Source organism: Lacerta agilis, chromosome 12 (assembly GCF_009819535.1).
Source record: "Lacerta agilis isolate rLacAgi1 chromosome 12, rLacAgi1.pri, whole genome shotgun sequence".
NCBI lineage: Eukaryota > Metazoa > Chordata > Lepidosauria > Squamata > Lacertidae > Lacerta > Lacerta agilis.
The window spans coordinates 9,389,987-9,413,549 of record NC_046323.1 but is presented as its reverse complement, the minus strand read 5'-3'; the positions used below and the strand labels follow the sequence as shown (position 1 = coordinate 9,413,549).

At 42.7% G+C, this 23,563-nt stretch overlaps 1 protein-coding gene across 1 annotated transcript; it reads left to right on the top strand.

Annotated features, from left to right (window-relative positions):
* The first annotated feature begins 914 nt into the window (after positions 1 to 914).
* CRTAP (cartilage associated protein) lies at positions 915 to 14,146 on the top strand. Its single transcript, XM_033164940.1, has 7 exons — positions 915 to 1,457; positions 3,425 to 3,574; positions 6,089 to 6,260; positions 8,425 to 8,553; positions 9,094 to 9,239; positions 9,827 to 9,910; positions 13,895 to 14,146. The coding sequence occupies exons 1-7, from the start codon at positions 930 to 932 to the stop codon at positions 13,949 to 13,951; spliced, it is 1,266 nt and encodes a 421-aa protein (XP_033020831.1). The 5' UTR covers positions 915 to 929; the 3' UTR covers positions 13,952 to 14,146.
* Positions 14,147 to 23,563: the final 9,417 nt, after the last annotated feature.

The following is a 23,563-nucleotide window of genomic DNA, read 5'->3' as shown; positions in this document are numbered from 1 at the left end:
TTTCCTGCCCTCCGGCAGGAGATGTACAAGTATGATAAGCCTCACCAACAGGTAAAAGAAGTTTCTGCCCGTGGCTGTGAGGCTGCTGAATGGAAGACAGCAACATTGCAGCTGATGTTCGGGGTTGGTAACAAGAACTGAGAGATTGGGGGGGGGGGGCTCGTTAAATTTCACTGTAAACATGTGGTACAGTGACAATAAAGTATTTCTATTTATGTCCGCAGTGAAAACGTAGAGTGAGTTGGGAATGTCGGTTCAACCTTAAGTGGCTGTGCTTTAATAGCGCTTCCCAGAGATGGAAAGAAGATAAAGTCCCAACAGAGGAATGGCAGATTAAATTGATGGATTATGCCAAAATGGCAAAAATGACCTGGAAGAATCAGAAATCAGGAAGTCCAAAAATCTGATAAGGAATGGGGGAGAATTTATCATTTATCTTAAAAACAATCATAAACAGCTAAAACCATTAGTAGGATTGGAATAACCCTTGTAGTTTAATGGTGAGTTTTTTGGATATAACGGAGATGTAAAAGATTCGGATTATTATAAAAGACGCAGGAGGAAATGATGTGCAATGAGACCCACAAAGGGGAGGAGGGAAGTCCAGGAGATTCTTTGGAATCTTGTTTTTAATGCTGTATGTTGGATATATGATTGGGAAACTTTAATCTGAAAAACCAAATATACAGTATATAGGCTATACAGGAGAGGAGGAAGCGGCTTTCCTTCGCCCCTCGTCGCCGCCCCTCAGCCGGGCAGGAGGAGGAGGAGACCTCTCCCCCCCCCCCGCGCCCATCCTCTCGTCTCTCCGCCTGGTCCCTCCGAGTCGTTGGGAGAGAGGCGTCGCCATCTCCTCCTCTTCGCCTATTTCCCCCCCTTTTTGCGACGTGGTGTCCGGCGCCTTCCCCGCGAGCTTCAAGGAGGGAGAGATGTGGCGCTTCGTTTGCGCGCGGCGGCGGCGGCCGCTGCTTCAGCTTCTGGCGGCGCCGGCGCTGCTGCTTCTGCTGCTTTGCCTGCGCGCTCCGGGCTGCCGGGCGCAATTCGAGCGCTACAGCTTCCGCAGCTTCCCCCGCGACGAGCTGATGCCCTTGGAGTCCGCCTACCGCTACGGCCTGGACCAGTACGGAGCCGAGAAGTGGCCCGAGAGCGTCAGCTACCTCGAGGTCAGCCTGAGGCTGCACCGCTTGCTGAGGGACAGCGAGGCCTTCTGCCACGTCAACTGCAGCTCGGCCCGAGCCCGGGACTATGAGGGCGGCGGCGGCGGCGGCGGCGAGCCCGGGCGCTTCGACGGCTTCGCGGAGCTGCGCTTCTTCGGCGACCTGCTGCGCCGCGCGCAGTGTCTTAAGCGCTGCAAGCAGGGCCTGCCGGCCTTCCGCCAGTCGCAGCCCAGCCGGGAGGTGCTGGCCGAGTTCCAGCAGCGGGAGCCCTACAAGTTCCTGCAGTTCGCCTACTTCAAGGTAGCGCCTCCCCGCTTCTCGGAGCGAGGGGCCCAGGCGGTGGGAACCCAGGGTGGATTTGATTTAAATCAATGTTAAAAAAAAAAAAAACCAAAAAAAAAAAAAACCAAACAAGATTTCCCCAACAAGATTGGGGGAAATTTGGAGACTACCTGAAAAAGCAATGCCCCACTGTGAAATGCTGGCTCCATTTCTAAGTACTCTGTATGGGGAGCTAAAGTTAGCAAGGAAAATACAAGGAAATAAAATAGAAGAATTACACAAGAGTACTAAAGTAGTAAACTAGAAGAGACAGACTGACAACCTAGGATGAAGACAAGTGGAAGCTGTAAGGGAAGGGGAAGTAACAGATAGTAGAAATAGACAAGTATGGACAGAAGTAAGGAAGAAAGAAGTATTACTAAAGGTTAATAGAATTGATTTATATGAAAAATAGAATTGGATGTTATGTTTTGCTTTGTATTATTTACAACTGAATTTTTGGAAATATAGGAAGGCATTAATTGAATGCGTTTTGTGGTTTTTTAGGAAGAATTCAACATGTAATTTTTTAACATTGTTATTCTTTGGATTTGATTTAAATCAAATCGATTTAAATCACTAGTCAGCAAGACTTGATTTTAACAGAAAGACACATTCTTGCTGGTATAATCTTAATATTTACAACCAGAGGAAGGTTTTCATTTTTGGAATAATAAATTTTCACAGTCGTTTTTAACAGTTATATCAAAAATTACTGATTTGGTTATACTAGTTAGAAATACATAGACAGGTAATTATGAAATTATTGTGAGGTTTCATAAGTTAACTGTTTATATTTGGGCAATTCTTCTGCTGCGCTTTATTGGAAGGAGAAAAATAATCATTTCCTTAATAACAGTTTAAACGTTTTATTTAACTAAAACAATAACATTATAGCATAAGTATCCATGTTTGTTAACTCATGTGGTTAAACAATTTTTTTTTAAAAAAAACCTTATACTGAGTTTTAGCACACATGAAAAACTTAAAACAAATCCTTATTTCCTGATGAATAGCCTTTGGACTATAATGTAACTTAAATAGAAAACTATCTTTAGAAAGATTTTTCCTCCAAAAGCATTTTAATTTAAAAATCCGATTTAAATTTTAAAAAAACTGATTTAAATTTTAAAAATTCCCAAAAATTTTAGCACCCTGCAATTGGATCCCATAGGTTCAGGTTGGGGGTCACAAGGGAGAGACTTCAGCCAGGAGATAGAAGCAAAACAGTGGCCAGTAGGCCTGATCGTTATTGTTGCAACAATACTTCCCACTTCCACAAAGATGAGGCCCCGAACAATGGTTACATCAGTATTTTAAAGCTTCCCAAAGCTTCCCGTAATACATTCCCAGAAGCATCAAGACATCATAGATATGTCAATACTAATTTTTATTAGTTTTCAATTACTTCTCTTTGGCGATCATTCGTAGCCAAGTAAGATTGTCTTCCATAAACAAGGTTTTAACAGTGAGTCCATAAGTGAGTGTGGAGGCCGATTCTGGATCCACATGTCCTCCCACAGTTGGGAACATAGGTTTCCGGGCAGGAGTTCATCACCCAAGTGTGCCTTCCTCTTAGCACGTTTCTCCCTTTCATCCTGAGTTCGAGTGTCTTCAAAGCCCATGACACCTTTGGTAAATGCTGTTCTCCAATTGGAGCAGTTGCATGCCAGTGTTTCCCAGTTGTCGGTGTTTATACTACATTTTTTTTTTTTAGATTTGCCTTGAGAGAGTCTTTAAACCTCTTGTTGACCACCGGCATTACGCTTTCCGTTTTTAATTTATTGAAAACTGAAGGGTCGTCAACCCTTAGGATTTGGCACGCAGGCTCGTGACATCGGTCTTCTTGAGAACAACGCCATGAAATCAAAGCTCTAGGAGAAAAGTTTATAAAATGTAAGTGATGGTTTCAAAAGTTTCTCTTTCTTGATCCTTTTTTTGGCTAGGCAAACAACTTCCCAAAAGCCATTGCAGCAGCACACACATTTCTCCTGAAACATCCTGAAGATGAGATGATGAAAAGGAATATGGCATACTACAAAAGCATGCCTGATGCTGAGGACCATATTAAAGATTTGGAAATGAAATCATATGAGGTATGTTCCCCATCCTATTTATGTCCCTGAAGAGAGCTCTGTAAAAAAACCAAAACCCAGAAGCTAAGTTCTGTTTGTTCTCCTAATTTTACTTTGCCTCTAGTTTTCCGTTCTACTTGCTGTGCCTCTTACAGCTCAGTCTTAACCATGCTTACCTGGGAATAAGTCTAAAAGAATTTGGTGCTCAGCACTGTACCAATGTAAGGAGCGGGCTAGAGTCTGTCATTGTTTATAGGATCCCAACCATATTAGCCATTCCTCTGTTCCTTCTGCACAATATTCCTTTCTCTGCCCAATTTTTTAGTAGAACATCACTTCTTATCCGCTGTTGCAGTGTTGTGCTAATGCAAGAGGACGTAGGCATTGCTCCTATCCAGGGGCATTGCAGGGGGGGGCGGAGGGGGCGGGGGGCCCCGGGCAGCACCCCTGTTGGGGTGACACATCGGGGGGTCAGCCCCGCCCACTGGGCTACTTTTTTAATTTAAAAAAAAGGTTATTTTCGGCACTGCCGGGGGGGGAGCCGCAGGGGCGGCCAGCGAGGAGGGGTGTCACCCCCCCTCGCTGGCCGCCCCTGCGGCTCCGCCCCAGCAGTGCCGAAAATAGCCCCCCCCCTTGCAGCGGCGCAGCTCGGCATGGAAGCAAGGGGCGGGCCAGCGAGGTGGCCCGTCCCTCTCCCTGCCCCGACTTGCGCTGCGCCAAGGGAGCCCAGGCGGCAGATTTAGGAGTCTTTGCAGCGCGCAAAGACTCCTGAATCCGCCGCCCGGCACCCCCGGGGGCGGGGCGTCGCATGCGTCATGACATCATGACGCACGCACGCCCCGCCCCCCGGGGGGGTCTCTTGGCTTCCCGCCCCCGGCAGCCAAGGGGCTAAGAACGCCCCTGCTCCTATCCCACCGAACAGTGCGACTTTCAGATTGGATTGCACCCCTCCTTAATAAAGTATAGGCAGCCTGTTTACAAATGTGCCACTTTGTGAGCTATCTCACAAAGACAAATGCTTCAGATACTATATTTGCACAAGTAACTCTTTGCATTCATTGTGCATGACTACCTATGAGCAGACCGAGGAAGCTCAAATATTTGTTTTATTTGTGGGAATATTGTACTTGTGGGAAAATAACTTAGAATCATGTACCTGTTTGGCAAAAGTAATAGTTTTGAACTGAAGTGTTGATAGCGCTTTTAAAATCTTGGGAGGAGTGGCAAGAGAATCTGTTGGGAAGTGACAGATGAAAAAAGTTGTGGCAGAGTGAACAGGGAGATTGAAGACAGTGAGGGTTGGGTTATTATATAGACTAGGGGCTGTCACCCCTACTTGCATTTCTCAGCAATCCTCTACACCTCACCCCCCAAATCCCCTTACAGCTTCTTCAAACCCCACATCTTGCCTATCCACTGCTCCACCCCATTGCCAATCCCCATCCCCACACAGTTTGCCCATATTGCCTCATCCTTTCACACCTCACGCCAGTCCTAAGATCCTGCTGCCACTCACAGAGAAGAGGGGAATAAATAGAAGAGTAGGAGAAAGTCTTTCCTCCCTTTGCTCTGCGCCAACACACACAGCCGATGTGCTCCGTACCCTGGTCCTGCTGCTGACACACCATTCAGGGCTAAACCAGGGTTTGGCTTAGCATTGCTCCAAACCCAAACTCGTGGTTTCTTTTCCCCCAGACAAAGTGTGAACAGTAAACCAAGAAGAAACTGTGGCTACAGCTTGTGGTTTGTCTGTAGTGAGGCAAACCATGAGTCTGGGTTCAGACATAACATCAAGCCAAACCATAGATTAGCCCCAAAGAGTGTGCCAGCGCCAGGCTTGGAAGAGGAGTGCAGCAGCCCCAGTCTTCTCTCTGGGAACCTGCAGCTTTGCTTGTTCATGCTAATCCATGCTTGGCTTAGCATTATGTGTGACCTGGGTCACAGCGAATTGGAGAATGTATCTTCGAGGATGCAGGTAAAAGAGTACTCTCACTGGGTGGTGGCAATGAAACTAGGAAGAGGTGGCGCTGTGGTCTAAACCGCAGAGCCTCTTGGGTTTGCTGATTGGAAGGTTGGCAGTTCAAATTGGCGCAATGGGGTGAGCTCCCGTTGCTCTGTCCCAGCTCCTGCCAACCTAGCAGTTTGAAAGCACACCAGTGCAAGTAGATAAATAGGTACCGCTGTGGTGGGAAGGTAAACAGCATTTCTGTGCGCTCTGGCACTCGCCACAGTGTCCCATTGCGCCAGAAGCAGTTTAGTCATGCTGGCCACATGACCTGGAAAGCTGTCTGTGGACAAACGCTGCCTCCTTCGGCCTTAAAGCGAGATGAGCGCCGCAACCCCAGAGTCACCTTCAACCAGACTTAACTGTCCAGGTGTCCTTTACTTTTTTTTTAACCTTATGAAGAGGTAGTTGGCAGGGAACCTGCTACCAGGGCTGCTGTCCATTTTGCCACAGCAATGCAGCCTTGAATCAAGGCAAATGAAAACTATGCTACTTTCTTACAGTCCTCCCCCCCCTCCCGGTCTCCTCAGAATCTCTTTATCAGGGCAGTAAAGGCCTACAATGGAGAAAATTGGAGGACTTCCATCACAGACATGGAGCTGGCACTTCCTGATTTCTACAAAGCCTATGATGATTGCATAGCTGCCTGTGAAGGCTCCCGGGAGATCACGGATTTTAAAGAGTTCTATCTGTCCATAGCAGGTAGGTGTTGAGCTGGGTGCTAGCATTTGGGAAAGGGATTATTGAAGGATATCTTGGTTGTACTTGACGTGTGCTGTTTGTGGATTTCCTTTCTGATAATGCTAGCTGCCAGAGGTGTGTGTTTAAACAGTAGGAGATTGCTGTGGAAGGATGGAGCGAGAGAGAGAAAATTCAAAACATAGCAGGTGGTGTCAAATCTACATGCTCGTTTTCCAGACGGTCATATAGATGGGTAACTATGGGAAATAATAAACTATGGGAAAATGGATAAGAATGTGTGTCTCAGAGTTAGAGTTATATTAAATCACCTTTCCGCATAAATACATCATAATAAATATTCAACGCATCATCATGTTTTATTTTCTTTGATAGGTGTTCCCCTAACACATACATATCTTGTTGCTCTGTGTCTGATTTGCTTCGTTCTGACAATTATGTAGATAAAACTAATTTTGTGATGTCAGGCAAGAGGCTAGCAGATGACCACAGGGCAGGTGGTTTAATGCCTGTAAATCTGAATATAGGAAGTCTTTTTCACCCAGGAAATTAATCTGGGAAATCAGTCCTTAACTGAAATTAGTAGCAAACCTTTCATTGTTTTCTGACCAATATAATTGACATTATGCATTGTAGTACATAATTATCTGCATCAAACTGAGGAACACAATGACATTAAAGCAAGAAACCCTTGTTACACAGCCCCTAGGAGCTAATGATTTAGTCTGGGGGTGCACCTCTGGCCCATGGGGCAATTTTTGCCCATCTAGGGTCTGATTTGGCCCCTGAGGCCATTTCCCCCAAACCACCCCACCCACCCACCCACAAGCTGACATCCCAGGTTGGCATCCTTTTGAGAACAGGATCCTGCAGCCTAGGCAGCAAGATTCAACCCCTCTGTTCAACAGTAGATGAACAGAGTTAAAGCCATTTGCCTTCTCCTTTTGGGGGGGGGGGCGGGCTGCCACATTACTACTGCCACTTGCCCACTTAAAGGAGAAGTGCAGCAAAAGTGCTATTTGAAGCAGTCACCCTTTCTACTTTAAACATCAGAGTGGTGGGGGAGACTCCCACCCTCACTGCTTGCCTGCCGGATAGCTTAAAGGAGGGGGGTCACAGATGTCAACCTTTCCCTTTTTTGCAGGAAATTCCCTTATTATAGCAGTGGGGAACAGCAGGGTGGGTTGACAGCTATGGGAGGGGTAGGGAGGCTGCTTCAAAAGGTGATTTTGCAAAGCACTTGTAAGACAGTCTCCAGGTTCCCCTTGGGAGCATGGGTACTGTCTGAAAGCTGCAAGGTGCTCTTTGAAGCCACCTACCCCATCCTTTAAATATTGCTCCACCCTGCCACTGCCTGCCTTCTCAGTCCCGTGTTTAAATGGAAGAGGGATAAAATTTGGCACCTGAGGCTAATCTAGACTGTGGAGTCCAAAATTCCCCAGCCCCGTTGCGGTATGTGCAAATGCAGGTAAGTTTTGTTTTGTTTTTAAAGAAAGGCAGCTGCAGAGAGGATGGAAGATTGGATGAGAAAGTGATGGTGGGTTTAATCCTTCCCCCAATCTTTTCTACTCTTAAAAGTACCCCCATGGCTTTTCCCTTACAGTTCAATACATAGCCTAACCTATGCCATATGAGGGTTGATACAGATGGTCAATCAGAGGGCTGAGAAAGGCTTAAGAAGCCCCTGCCTACTTTGCCTGGAGATGACTTTCCTTTATTAAAAAACAGCAGCAGCAGCAACAACAACAACAACCCTGCATTGACACTTTAGATAACATGAAGCTGCTTTTTAGAATACTCTCTGTGGCTAAACAGAATGATAGCCTATTTTATCCTCCCACCCCAATTAGTAAACAAAGCCATGGAACGCCAAGATGTTAATAATCAGGATTTACCGGTAGCAATAATTTAGCAATTACTGTAGGTGGCACTACAATCAAGTGAAAATTTTACTGGGAGCAGTATGCAACTTTTTTATTATACAATAGTTATCTGTTAGGGGTTTCTTCCTGCATGCTGAAAAACGTACGCATTGATCTTGGAGCTAAAGTAGAACACTTTTGAAACTCAGCGCACAGATTTCTACAGCAGAACTGCCGGCCGCTAAACTGCTAAATTAAAGAAAACAACTGTGTAATGCTCAGAACGTGTGTGCATTCTTCTTCAGATCACTACGTTGAAGTTCTTGAGTGCAAACTGAAGTGCGAAATTGATCTCACGCCCGTCATAGGAGGCTATGTTGTGGAGAAATTTGTAGCAACTATGTATCACTACTTGCAGTTTGCCTATTATAAATGTAAGTAAGAGGTTTTTGCGCTCTCCTGAAATTGGGCTCGGTTCTGTCTTTTAAAAAACATATATGCCCATTTCACTTATTTAAAACGGTTCTCTTCACTGGAGAAGAAAAGCTGTGCTAGCAAAGCTGCTTCTTGGCATCATTATAATATATTTAAAATAGGTATCCAGCATCTGCACAGGACCTTGAAAGTCCTGGCTTTACCAGAACCCCCTCACCCAGTCCTGGCTATGCTAATTATTATTAGATTTGCAAAACTAGAAGCAGAAAGGCTCTTTTTTTCCATTTCTGGCGCACATAATGCACAAAGAATGGGAATTCATGCTTTCTGGGGAAAGGAGTTTGCCACTATCTCTTATCTGCATATCCAAGAAAGAAGGGAAGGGAAGACAAATCCTTGCATTCTGGTTTTGAGGCTCGCCAAGAGTACAGATTTTAGGACTTAAGAAATATGCAGGTGCGTGCTCAGATTGCAGGAAGCAACAGCTGTTTCCTGATGGTCCCCTGAGAAGCTGACTCTCTTGTTTCATATTCATTCAGTGAACGATCTGAGAAATGCCGCTTCGTGCGTTGTTAGCTACATGCTCTTTGACCAGACGGACGGAGTGATGAAACAGAATCTAGTCTATTATCAATACCATAAAGACAAATGGGGACTCACAGATGAAGATTTCAAACCTAGACCTGTAAGTGAAACGTTGAACCGGTCGCAGTCGGCGCATTCAACCTTACAGCCTTTTCAATAGCTAGGCTTCAACGCGTTCAGTCTTTATGCTTGCCATGGGAGCTGTGCCTTTGCCTTTTTGAGGAGCAACCAACCTTCCTTCCGACTTTGAAGCTGCGCGGGTGGGTGGGGTCTGTCCCTATAGCTGCGTAAGAGTGCCTTCCAGCTTCACGGTTGATCAAATCACTTCTGTAACATGCTCCCTGCCAGCTTTCTCATGGAAGGGGCTGGTGAGGAACTTCCTTGGCTGTTTGAAGTTGAGGTCCCCCGTCCCCGTCCCCGTCCCCAAGCACACCTCGCCTTGGAGCATCCAAGCCAGCAAGCTCCCTGCTGGCTTTTCCTGTAGAAAAGGCCAGCAAAACGCTGTCTTGCTGAAAAGAGGTAAAGGCCTCTTCGGAAGGGGAGAGGGGAAACCAGGCTAGCCCCAAAATTGTAGATCCCTCTCTGGTATAGTCATCGAGGGTACTAGATGTGCTGGGAAAAGATAGCTCAGTTGGTAGAGCATGAAACTCTTATATGTGACGTGGAATTTCACCGTTCTTTTTCTAGGAAGCTGTTCGGTATTACAACATAACAACACTTCAAAGAGAAATGTATGAATTTGCTAAAGAGCACGTGATGGATGATGATGAAGTAAGTCGACTAGAGCAATACCATTGTCTTAAGTAAAAGTTAATGGGGGTTTAAGGATATTTAAGGCCAGTTGTAATGTGTTAGTAGGGCTGTCATTTGTTTTTTGTTTTTTTTTAGTTTGTTTTGCTTTCAAAAGCAGCCTGGCATGCAGAAATTAAGCATGCAACACTTTTATTATATCTCCAAATAAGGAAAAATTCGCCCGTACCTGTGCCTGGCTGGCTTATGAACAGCTGGTTTGGCAGACTCCCCTCCCCACCTGAGTTATCCAGACATCCTAGCAGAGGAGGAAATGTCTCTGTTGCTGTGGCAATGGAACCAGCCTCCCTGTCATCTAGTTCTCCCTCTTCATTAGCCTCCTCCATGGCTCTGCCGATGAGATGGAGCAGCAAGGACAGCGTCGGTCTATAGGGCTATGTGCAGCATCAAGCTAGTGCAGTTGTCATTTAGCTAAAATTGCTCATTCGTCCTGATTTGCATAGTATTTTCGGCATTTTGGGGAGTAGGTGGAAGCAATCAGAGTTTCAGGTTTGGTGTAGTAAGAAAAGCAATTTCCACATGCACTCAGGTTGACAACAGAGTGGAGGGTTTTCCACCAGCTTGGTAGCAATGCCTGTGAGAAGAGGAACTGAGGCATAGTCTAGGCCAGGGGTCAGCAAACTTTTTCAGCAGGGGGCCGGTCCACTGTCCCTCAAACCTTGTGGGGGGCCGGACTATATTGGGGGGGGGGGGGAAATAATGAACGAATTCCTATGCCCCACAAATAACCCAGAGATGCGTTCTAAATAAAAGGACACATTCTACTCATGTAAAAACATGCTGATTCCCAGATCGTCCGCGGGCCGGATTGAGAAGGTGATTGGGCCGGATACAGCCCCCGGGCCTCAGTTTGCCTACCCATGGTCTAGGCTCATAAATACCACTCACCTGGCCATGTTTGAGCAATTCTAACCCACCCCAGGGCCAGCCTAGAGTGCAGTTGAAGCCCTGCTGCCCAGGTAGAAGATGGGGTGGTGCTGGGGGGTGGGTAGATGGCTGGCCCATTTTTGCTCCCAGAATCTGTCAATTCAGGGCCATACACCAACTACCACCAGCAAGGGAATCACTATCAGCAGACACTTCGCCCCCCACCACACACATCAGCGATGTGCACCCACTCTGTGAATAGGGACCTGCACATCATCCTGAACTACTGTGTCGTGGTCCACCCCCACCCCCCAATCAGCCATCTACATTGGGAGCAGACCCAGTATTTTTTGCTCCAGGGTACTTTCTGTTCCTGTAATGACACACGTAGTGCCTCCAGAGCCAGTGCTGCCCACCACCCCATGCCAAAGGTTAGCTGACCAGTGTGCTTTTGGTTTGTAGAGTGTGTGTTCTTCCTTTTGCATTCCTGCGCTGTTACCTGCACAGTGTAGCGTTGCGACTGCTCTGAGTGGGGCGAAATGACTCTGTGATTGATATAAACGGCTGGCCAATTGGCACCAAGCAAATTAGGCTTTGCTGTTTCTGCAGAGTCGATACCTGCGAAGTATTTGCTGGCTGGTTGCAAATTACTTAAAGGTAAAGGGACCCCTCTGTTTCCATTCTGCATTCCCAAGAGAGGGGTGGTGTTGCCTCGTCATGAAAGTGCTAATGAGAAAATGATGGCAATCGCTCATCCTTTAATGAGGGAGTGGCATTGATTCTACTACCATATCAATGAATCCAAAGTAGCATTTTCATCTAGATACTATCTGCGGTCCAGAATATACAGGGTGAGTCTTTTAAAAGAGGCCCCATGGAACATGTGTACTCTGTATCCATGGGGCCTCTTTTAAAGGACTCACCCTGTATATCTATGAAAATATATAGAGCAGAGAAACTGTATACAGCATTTGTGTTGGAAAACTTCTAATTTCTGAGGGCAGGACTAGACCTTATGCTTGACACAGGCCTGCCCTTGAATTCAGGACCTCCTCTCCATAAAGTTTTGGCAGAATTGCCTATGTTTTTAGATTGTCACCTAATGCGTTTCCCTGCTTCTGTATATTAATAGCTGCTGTAGTCAAGGAAATATGAGGAAATGACACAGGTAACTGTACTTAAACGTTACAGGGAAAAGAGGAAAAACTTGGCACAGGGTTGTCTAGCAGTGCTTGCATTTTGCTGGAGAACAAAGACTCAAGGGAGGATTCTTTCGAAAGGTTTAGATTGCTGTGAAAGATATGCAAATCATATGCACTGCAGGCAATACACATAATCAATCCAAGTACAACTACAGCAAAGGCAGGTGATCGAACTCCCAATGCTTTAGACATGGATCAGACTCTGACACACACCCTTGTTATCCCATATATAGTAATGGGGTAGCCTCAACTTTCTGCAGTCTCTTACTACGCCTAGTAGGCAGAGCCCTCTGTTCTCCTTTGGCACTTCCTGGGTTTAGCTGACAAGGGAGGTGTCTCTGCCCCAGAGTGGCTGGCAGGGCTGGAGAGGCAGAGCTGTTTCCAGTGTCTGATGACCCCAGGTTAGGTTGCAGAGCTAGGGAGTGGGAGGCGGGGCTTGTGGCTCTCGTTGCAGAGACAGGTGAGGCGAGAGAGGTCCCCCCCCCCCACTCAGGATCCTCACTATCAAGCTGCCCCACATTCCGGGTCCTCGGCAAACCCTCCTATCTGTATCATCCTGATTTGATCGGACAGTGACAAGCAATATCCCAGTGTCAATGGGTTGTCCCTGCTCTGATTTTTTACATTAGTGCTTACATTGCTAAGAATGTAGCGAACCGGTTATTGGTTCAACTGGAACACGGGTTCTCCTGATCAGTCACGCCAGGAAAAGCAGCATTACAGGTACAGAGCTGCAAGAGCATCTTAGGAGGAATAGGTTCATGAAGAGGTGGTCACACCCATCTCTGTAGAATTCCTGAAGGCGTGCAGAATAACAAGCGATTGTTTTTACCTTTGCACATGCTTCCTTGCTGGGAGGAGAAACAGATCAAAGTTGCTGAATGAGAATGTGAGTGCTTATTTTCACTAGTTTGAAAAAGCTTCATTATTTTCACAGTAATCTCTCCTTCCGCAAATATTTATGCGTGCCTGCAGCGTTTGGAAGGCCACTTCTGTTACGGCAAACGGCTTAGTTTTGGTAACTAATATTTGGCGATGAGAATATTTATTGACCTAACTTCTTAAAAGCTTTCAAGTTAGCTGAACGCAAAGCAAACAGTTGTCCTTCAGGAGCTGTTGAAACCACTTCACACTTTTACTGACGAGCTTGTGGGGAAAGGAGGAACAGCAGTATCCCATCCAAATCCATCTTATTGTGATATTGATCGTACATATTTCATTTCAGCTATGTGATTGTATGGTTTTTACTTTATAAACTGCTTAGAGATCTTTTTTTATGAAGTGGCCTATAAATTGAATGAATGAACACTTTATTTATTAGACTGTTAGCTGCCCTTTACCAAGGTGCATTACAACTATAGCATATTCAATTACAAAACAAACAAAACAGCTACAACCATAAAACAAATTGCAGTTATAAAATAAACCAAAATGTGAAAACTTACATCTATATATCTGTCTAAAATACAGAGGCAGATATTGCCCTCTTTGCTCCCTTTGGCAGTCCAGTGATTCCAGTGGGAAGCCGGGATAATCCTGTGTTCTGTGTCTGCGGCTTTCTAGAAATTAGCTGTAATTCTGTTTTCAGCAGTAGGCTGTTGTAAAAGCGCGCACCCGTTGCAAAGACCAGCTGTCAGTCACACCATCTTGAACGTTATTTTATCTTTATTTTTTTATTCATTCATTCCTAAAGGTTGGAAAAATATTATCCAGTCATGTCCATCATCGGAAGCAAGTGAGGTATTCATCAGGAGAAACTTTTATCCTGTTGAACGCTGGCTGCATTTTCAACTGTGCCTGATACTTGTATTTTTTCCCCTCCCTATAGGTTTGCACGGCACAGAATTAACCTATCCTCTGTTATATTCTATTCTAGGGTGAAGTAGTAGAATACCTTGATGAACTCTTGGAAGTGGATGGCGGAACACAGTGACTCTTTAACAACTGAAAAGGCAAATGAGATTTAAGAAGTGAATGCTCACCCTTGCTCCTTCACATCTCCATGTGTCACCTTTACTCAGGAGTTAAAAATACCTCAGATCTTTCCTAAGCTTGCTCTTCCGCCACTTGCATCCTCCTGTGAGTCTTCCGTCATGTTGTGCACTTGCATTCCCTTCCTCTTTAACATGAGTTTTTTTTTTAAAAAAATTGTTGGTATTTTTGAGCTGTCACAAAAATCCCTTCTGTTCATTTAGCTCCGCAAATTCGTTGCAGCTTGGATGAAGCACAAACATCATTTTAATAGAATATAATCGAATAATACGAGAAATGAGTAGCATTGAAAGGATGCTGTGTTGTTTTACACGTTGCGTTTTTATTTTTTTTATTCTGACAAATTGACACAGTGGACCACTTCATAACCTCAGTCAAACCATGGCTTTCCATAAACTAGGCCCTCCTCAATCACCCCTCCACTGCTTCCATCACACTCTGGCTTATTAATCCTGGTTTGTCGGATCGACATTCAGCCTGAACTGGAACATAATATGGAATCCTGGTTTAATACAATTCAGGTCTTTGTTCTAAGGTCAGCATGCAACAAAAGGAGAGGGGAGGAGCTAGGGAGGGAGAAGAACATCACCTGACACACACTCCCAGCTTCATAAACCATGGTTTGTGATAAACCATGAGAGCACCGGGGCTAGAGGTTGAGATAAACCATGGTTTATGAAGTCTCAAATCGCCCTTCAGCTGAAAGCACATACTTTGAAGTAGTTAAATTGACTTAGTGAGATCCCTGGAGAAAACAAGATTGTGACCTTACTGTGTTTAAACCAGGAGTGGCTGACATTATTTATCCTGAGCAGTGGGTGTGACCAGAATGATAGAATGTATAGACATACTTGCCATATGTATGCATCTCTCTCACACACCCCTCACACGATGTATACAACACCAACACTCTTTCTCCTTCCCGCTTGGGAATGAACAAACAAATCCCATGCAGGTCCTTCTTAGCTGCTGGAGATTAGCATAGCTAGAACCACACTGTCTTTCATGGAGCAGATGCACAGAAACGCATCTGTCCTCATGGGTAAGAGTTGTTTGGACTGTATCGTGGCAGGAGCAATTTCCATTAGGATCTAGTCCTGCAAACAATTGTTTACTTGCACGACTGGTTCGCCTTAATTATACCTGTCCATTTATTTGAATGGTGATTCTTGTTGGATAAGGAATGAAAATCAGAAATATGTACGGGACCAAATCCAGTACTTGGGTACACTAGAGCAGTGTTTTTCAACCACTGTTCCGCGGCACACTAGTGTGCCGCGAGATGTTGCCTGGTGTGCCGTGGGAAAATTACTTTATATATAGTCAATATAGGCACAGAGTTAATTTTTTAAACATTTTCTAATGGTGGTGTGCCTCGTGATTTTTTTCATGAAACAAGTGTGCCTTTGCCCAAAAAAGGTTGGAAAACACTGCACTAGAGCAAACAACGGGTTTAGGAGTAATTATTACCCTAGCAGGTTTCCCTACAGAAACATGCATTTATCTAACTCCCCTCCCTATTGATGCTCCAGTGTGGAATATGTTACAGACCTATGCTCGTAATTGTTAAATGGTGCAAACATTTATTTATTGTAATATTGTGTGTGGATTTACTTTGTTTCTTTAACTACATAGGAAATTTGTTACACTAGCTTCCATTTCACCCGGGGTTGCTAACCTTTTTTTAAAAACAACAACAACTAGCCCCTATATCTGTTGCTTTTTATTTTTTTGTAACTAGCCCTCGTTTCTCTGCCTTTAACTCCAGCTTGCTGTAGAGCCATTTTTAGGTGATAATGCTTATCTCCAAACTCTGAAAACTTGATCTACTGATTTCTGCAGATCAAGCTGCTATAAAAGGCACAGCAGCAATCCAGTTGTCTTTTCTGGCTAGATGGCAATCCTAACAGTTCCTCCTAGTGGAAGCCTTGGTAGAGCTTTCCTTTCCTTTCCTTTCCTTTCCTTTCCTTTCCTTTCCTTTCCTTTTTTAAATCTATGCCCATGTCCCCTCATTTTTCTAGCGCCAGTTCAGCAACCATTATAGCTGTTTAGCTACTAACACTTTCATCAGAACCTCTCATGCCTAAGCAACATTTTGGTTTTTGTGCTTTGATATTTGAAATGCTTGTAGAGGGGTCAGAAACAAAGTAGGACTGGGATTCTGCATCTTTAATAGTTGTGTAGAAGAGGAATTTCAACTGGTATATGTGGAATGCTTTCCCCAGGGTGGCTTGCCTGGCACCGTCATTTAGGTGCCAGGCAAGACTTTTCCTTTATAACCAGGCCTTTGGCCTTCAACTATCTGTGGCCTTTTGGAAGCAAGTGGGAGGTTTCTAATGCTATTTCTTACCACCACCCCTTGGTTTTAATGTCTGTATGTGTGTGGGGAGTTGATTGGTGGATTGGCTGTAAGTCACTGGGTTGCCTTGGGCAAGATAAAAGGACTAACAAATTTAATAATAATAAAAATTAAAAGTTGTTGCTTATCATGCAAACAACACCTGCATAAATTTCCTCTCCTAATCTTGAGATAAAAGGTACAGGAACTCTGTTCTCTATTCCATGTCGCTATCCCAATTTTTTTGTGCTAAAGTGGAAAAGGAAAAGAGAAAGAAACCAAAAACCCAGGAAACAAGTTGCATTAGAGTACAACAATTTAACATATTCTTAATTGCAGCTGGTGAAATTATCACTTCGCTGTGCTTTATGGAATTCTCCGGTTAAGGAAATGCCAACTGTGCTTTTGGTAGAGTCTGTTTCTTAATTATTTGTTAAAATAAATATTTCAAAACAGAGGTTACTAAGGTGATGTAAGGCATAATAACTTAAGACAATCCACTAAAACAAATTTCCATAGCCATTTAGCGTATAAAATGCCTGCCATATAGGGAACAGTAAAATAATATCAAAGGCCCAGGAAGGCCTGAATGAATGTAAGTTTTTACTTGCTGATGAAATACCAGTACTGTTGGCACCTATTCTGAAATACTATTCCACAAGATTAGTGCACCTAGAGATTGAGGGTGAAATGCAACTAAGTAACACACAGGGTGAACCCATTGAAATTAACAGATTCATTTACACCTATTGATTTCAGTGGATCTGCTGTAAGTACAACTAATATTAACTATAGCCTTGAATGCAGGCTATCAGACATGTTAAGCTAGCCAGAAATGGTTCTCACTTCTCTGTGTGGTACTGTAGCATTAAGGGCTCAGCTCCCATTCCAGGAAAACATCATTTCTAGTTACTGTTCAAAGACACATTACATAAGAAAGCAAAATTGTTTATCTGCTGAGGGCTCCCGCTAGATTTCCAACAGTTATTCTGGCTGAGGTCAGAGAAGAATTCAGCCCAAAATTTCCTGATGCATAAATACAATGATTGGGGAGGGGGGTTAAGCTTCACCTGTTGAATATCTGCTCATTATATGCCAGTTAAAGATGAAAGATTTGCAGGGACGAAGCTGGTTATGTTAACTGCTAGCTTGCAGAAATATGAAAGGGAAGAGCATGTACAGTCTGCATTGAGCTCCTTGGAGGAAAGGTGGGATATAAATTAATTTAATAATGGGGGGTGTTTAAGATCTTGTGACTCTTTGATCTCTAGGGAAAGAGTCACTGGGATTCCTAAATATTTTTACACTCTTCTTAATTTTGGTTCACCTTTCAAAATATTCGGTGTGTGGCTTTTCAGAAGATACGGTACTATGCCTGTGATTTTTTCTTATTATTAACCGGCTTTCTCTCAGTCTGCTCTTTCATTTCATCTGCTCTCTAGAGACTGTGAGTAGTCTAAAGTAGGAATGTTGTTTCATTTCATTTTAGTCCCTGTTCATTGTGAGATTGGTGCTGTATTTTGTGCCTGATTTTGATTCAGGCAACCCAAGTGCCACTTCCTGAAACAATAAAGTGCCTTAAAGAATTATTTATCCGCCATTTTCCTACAATGTATGAGTGTGGATGACTAGGTGTGATTTATCTGATCGTTTTGTATTCTGGGTGACTGTCGTTGGCATCTGTCTGTCTTGAGAGACGGTGGAGAGCATCTCAGGGTGTGAAGTCAAACCGCTGAAGAATCACAGCGCCAGCCGTGGCTTCAGAAACAGGTAACTTGTAGCTGCTCCTCCTGCATTGTTTTTGCTGCATTAGAAGCACTGAAGTCGCCTCTCTGAGGTGCAAGCCTGGGCAGTGTGTATGGAGGCCCTGAGCTGTTGAAAAATGACCATCTAACACGGGTCGGCAACCTAAGGCCCATGGGCCACAAGCGGCCCACAAGCCGCCTTTGAACCGAGCTGCCCGCTCGGTGAGTCCCCGTGCGCTGTGCTAAACCAGCATGGTGCGGAGACTCGCTTTCGCAGAGCCGGAAATTGCGTCTGCGCAGACGCCGGAAAACGCAGGCTCGTGCACGTGGTCCGGCCCACGGAGGGATCTCCGCTGGAGTGAAGCGGCCCAGGCAAGGTAAACCTTGCCAACCCCTGATCTAACAGAACGCAAACCGAGAAGCCAGGGCTGCAGGCAAGTCACCCTTTTAGACAGGCTGCAACTACAGTACGCCGTTAGCATAGGATCTGCATACAGAAAATTATGGATTCAAGCCCTGGAATCTCTAATTTAAAGGATTTCAGAGAGCAGAGCTTGGAAAGACTGCCAACTGAACTGGGACTCTCCCAGTTGTCAGTCCTGAGACGAACCACATGCACAAGACTAATTTGCATCAGAGTGGATTTGATTTAAATCAAATCGATTTAAATTGCAATTTAAATCACTAGTCAGTAAGACTTGATTTAAATCTTTCTTTTTTACAGAAAGACTCATTATTGCTGGTATAATCTTAATATTTACAACCAGATGAAGATTTCATTTTTGGAATAATAAATTTTCAGAGTAGCATGTACAGTTATATCAAAAATTACTGATTTGGTTTTACTATTAGAAATACATTGACATAATTATGAAATTATAGTGAGGTTTTATAAGTTAACTATATTAGGACAACTTTTCTGCTGTACTTTATTGGAAGGAGAAAAATAATCATTTCTTTAAAAATAATTTAAACAATTTAGTTAACTAAAACGATGACATTATAGCATATGTATCCATGTTTGTTAACTGATGTGATTAATTTTTTAAAACAACCTTAGACTGAGTTTTAGCACACATTAAAAACTTAAAACAAATCCTTATTTCCTGATGAATAGCCTTTGGACTATAATGCAACTTAAACAGAAAACTTTATTTAGAAAGATTTTCCCTCCAAAAGCATTTTATTTTTAAAATCCAATTTTAAAAAATCATTGATTTTTATCTACCCTGATTTGCATTCTCGATTTAGCTTGTGCTTTACCTCTGTGCTTCTGTGTATACAGCTAGATTAGCCTTTTAATCAGCCCCAAGATGATAGCAGTACAATATGTAAAGCAGACAGGGGTGGAATCTACACACATATAAAAACTGTTCTGAAAATGCTTTTTTTCTTTTAAAGCGTTTTTTTTTAAAAAAAATAATACAATGAATTTTCCATAAGGCTCACTACCGCCATCTAGTGTCACATTATATATTGCACTTAAAACACACTTAAAGTGTTTTATTTGCAGCTATATAGCTGAGTCCTGGGTGTCACAATGATTGCCAAAGAAACTTAAAAACATAATGCTGGAAACCTGAACCCATTGCCACCCGAATCCTGCATTCTTACAGTAGTGTCTGCGTTGTAGCAGACAGTGAATTCCTTTATATTATAAACTGGGCTCCATCAAGGATTGGGGATGCTATTAGGCTGTGTCATTTCAGGGGGTGAAACTTAATTTTTGCAGATTACTACAGTGAGGGCTCTTAAAATACGTTTTGGGGTGTAGGGACGCTGGTGGTGCTGTGGTTCACTGAGCTTCTTGGGCTTCTTGATCAGAAGCAACGGGGTGAGGAATTCAAATCTGCTCTTAATTTTGTGATTGGACAACATTTAGCTTGGCCAGTCTACATTTGATGAAGAAGTACATAAACTGCTTTCGGAAAAGCCAAAGAATGTAAATTTTACCTTCTGAAACTGCCGGGTGACGCTAAATCATAACAATATATAAATATTAATATACAATGTAATATAACCGGAAGTATTCGACAATGATTTTAAATTATTTCTCCACAATTTTACAAATGTTTTACTTACCAAGCAGACTAAATTGCATTAATTTAACCGAAATATATTCTGAGTTCCCAAGTCACGTTACAACTTTTTTAGCACCCCTCATTTTTGGAAGTTGAAAAATTCAACGCACCCCTCATGCTGCAGGGATTCATGCCCACCATTTTGTGTAAGTTACAACTTAAAGGAATAAAAATAAGAGACGATGTGATCATCAGTGGCTGCAACGTTTATTGGAGCTGCAATTGAGCCGAAACAGCTGAAGTGCAATGTATGATGGAAATGTATTTTAAGTTTTAATGTATGCTATAAGTAAAGCTACATATATATACATATATATATATATATATATATATATATATATATATATATGCATAAACTGTAGGGAGAAGCAGATTGTGCCAGAGAAAACATTCTCATTTAATAATGTTTGAACATAGAGCTGTGATGCAGTTTGTAGCAGGGCAGCGAGAAAAACCCACAACTAATCCTTCATAGCAACTGTCTGAACTCTTGGTTGCCTGCCATCCTTTAAACAGCAACTTCATTTTTCTGGTGGCTTGAGTGCTGAATGACCTAGTGTGGGGAATTTTAAGCTACATGCTAAAGAAAAGCCAAGTCAAGAAATCATCTAAGGAGTTTTGTAAATCACAGCTCACATCCCAGCAAACCGGCATTCTGCATCAACTGTCTTCAGTGCCTTCAGTCAAAGTATTAAAATAAATAAGCAGCTTTTAAGTAAGGAGGTGGGTTTAATAATAATGATGATGATGATGATAATAATAATAATAATAATAATAATAATAATAATAATAATAATAATAATATTGCCTTACCCCCAACCTAGATTGGTTTTAGTACCTTTCACCTCTCTTCTCTGTTCTGGAGTCAGTTAAGTATACAGAAACCAAATGTGTATTTTCTGACATTTAAGTATACAGTAAACCTGTTAGATTAGGATGCGTATATGATTATGTTTAAGCCTTAATTTACTTCCCTTGCCCCACAACTATACTCCCCACATTCACTTTGATGCAGCTTTTAGTTACACCAACACATCAAATGGTTAATGCACCATATTTAGCACTTCTTTTTTTACAGAGCAATGAAATTACAGTTTATATTTAAAAAAATATGCATGTTTGAACACAGTATTTAATTTGCCTTTTAAATTTAGCCAATTTCTTTCTTTGTGGCTTCCCATGGAAGAAGCACACATACTGATCATGACATTCCACAGTGTAATAAATTTAATCATATACCACTATTAGTAAGTGCTCAAGAAAACCACAAACGGTGAAAGACTGCGTACCAGAAAATTTGGAGGAACAGACCACTGAAATACTGATGCAGCATAGCAGTCATCGTCAAAACTTTAAAAGTGAGAATAATATTATGGAACATGCAGTGACAATCGCCTCTGACCATGCAGAATGAGAGTGATTGGTACAAATCAACCAATTAACAGTAATAAAAACGGATGACGATCCAGATGTCAGGAAACAAGAGCAATATATTGTATCTGGGAATATCTTGCAATTTCCGCAAATAGCATTTTAATTTGCTGTTGTGCTTGTGGTGTGGAATTTGTGAGAGTATCAAGTACCTGCATTTTTGAAAACTCACGAGAAACAGCACAATTTTCAACTCGACATCTTCGTGTGAGCATTCTGTGGAAACCTTCAGTATACTTCTAAACAATGCACAGTGAACAGTTTCCAAGTAGAGGTATGTAGGGGGTTGCTGGATGTGATCTGACTTTTCCTAGGCTTTTCAGTGAAGTCAGTTAATACATTCAGCTGCTTAATATGTAATAAGTATAAAAATGCAAAGCAACATGCATGCCTGTGTGAATTAGACTTTGGATAAGAAGCATTCCATGCCCAGGGTACACTTTATCCACTATAATTGGCCTAGTTAACCCATAATGCTAAGCTGTAGTTTATTAAACCATGGTTTGTTTAATCACCCTCACCCTGCCCAGTGTCTTAGCAGTGCTTTGTTTATGACCAACAAACCACAGTCAAAAGCCACAATTTGTTGTTGGTTTATGGACCTTGGTTTCTTGTAACTATGGTTTGGTGTAGGGTACAAATCCAGCACCTTTCCTTAACCTTGGCTTGTTTGGCCACCCCACCTCAGATACCTGCTAGACTATAAAAGTACAAGGCAAGAGCGGCTGGAAAACAAAACAAGTTTGGGAGAAGCAAGCCATCATGGATTGTTTGATTGCCTGTGGCACAATTTGTAGCTTAACATTGCATATGAACTATGCCATTGAATTGCTGAAGCTTCCAAGAAATCAAAGATTCTATGGAATACAATTTGAAAACCACTCCTGTAAGTAACTCCTCATTTCCTTTTGGTTTTTCCTAACCTCAGAGATATGTATTCCTTCTCTTACCCCTCACCTCAGCTTGGTAAAATCAGTTAAATGTCAAGGTAGCTGATGGGCTGAATGCAGTCAACTTACTAAAATTATTTTAAGTCACTTTTTACATGGCTATCCTTTTGTTAATAGCTTCCCAATAAGTAATTACACAGATAAACAAACAACATTCTGGGATACAAAATATAAACAGATGCAAAAATATTATAAATGGAACTAGCTAATCTAATCATAATAATTCTTCTTCATTTCTTTCTGAACAACAGATTTGAAGGAAAGGTTGGTATTTCCACAATCGTTTTGTTTTGTTTTTGTTGAAAACACACAGCATATGCATATAAGCACGACCATTTCCCTTCCTTGCTCATTCATTTACATTTTCTTCATAAGCTTCCTGTTAATGTATCTCTTTGGCCTTTTTGTGAGTAATACAAAGACTACTGAATTTTGCCCAAGAATACTGTACAATTTGCACAAAATATATTTCCATTTATTTTTTACATTCTCATTGCGGGAGCATAATATTAAAGAGTTTTAGTGAGAATTACCGGTATTTCATTTAAGAACACGATGCAGAGTTGGGTATCTTAATTTAAAGCCCAGAGCACTTCCTGTTAAATCACAGAACATGTTTAAATCAATTTAAGCAGTATGATTCCATACCAGCTTCATATGTTGGCCACAATCAAAAGCCGTCTTCCATTGTCATATGTGTCATATGGAGTTCTCCCAAGTATATGGGACTTGGGTTCTAATGTATGCACTTTCCTTTAACTCAGTGGGTCTTACTTCCGGGTTGACCTATTTAAGGTTGCAATGTTATTTTCATTCTACAGTCTGCAGCTTGGAAATCTCCCAAGATTGTAGCAAGCATATACATTTTAGAGGTCTTGATGTTGACTGCTTGGCATTGTTTCAGAAATACTTGGAACAATATTGAAATTGAATGGCAGGCCGAAAACTAAAGTGAGAGGCTCTCCCCAACACTTCCTCACTTTGGAACATTCCTCACAGTCAGTCACA

Coding starts and splice junctions, on each gene's coding strand:
- CRTAP (XM_033164940.1), top strand. CDS start 930: ATGTGGCGCTTCGTTTGCGCGCGGCGGCGGCGGCCGCTGCTTCAGCTT. Junction 6,261..8,424: donor GTTCTATCTGTCCATAGCAG/GTAGGTGTTGAG, acceptor ATTCTTCTTCAG/ATCACTACGTTGAAGTTCTT. Junction 9,240..9,826: donor AAGATTTCAAACCTAGACCT/GTAAGTGAAACG, acceptor TTCTTTTTCTAG/GAAGCTGTTCGGTATTACAA.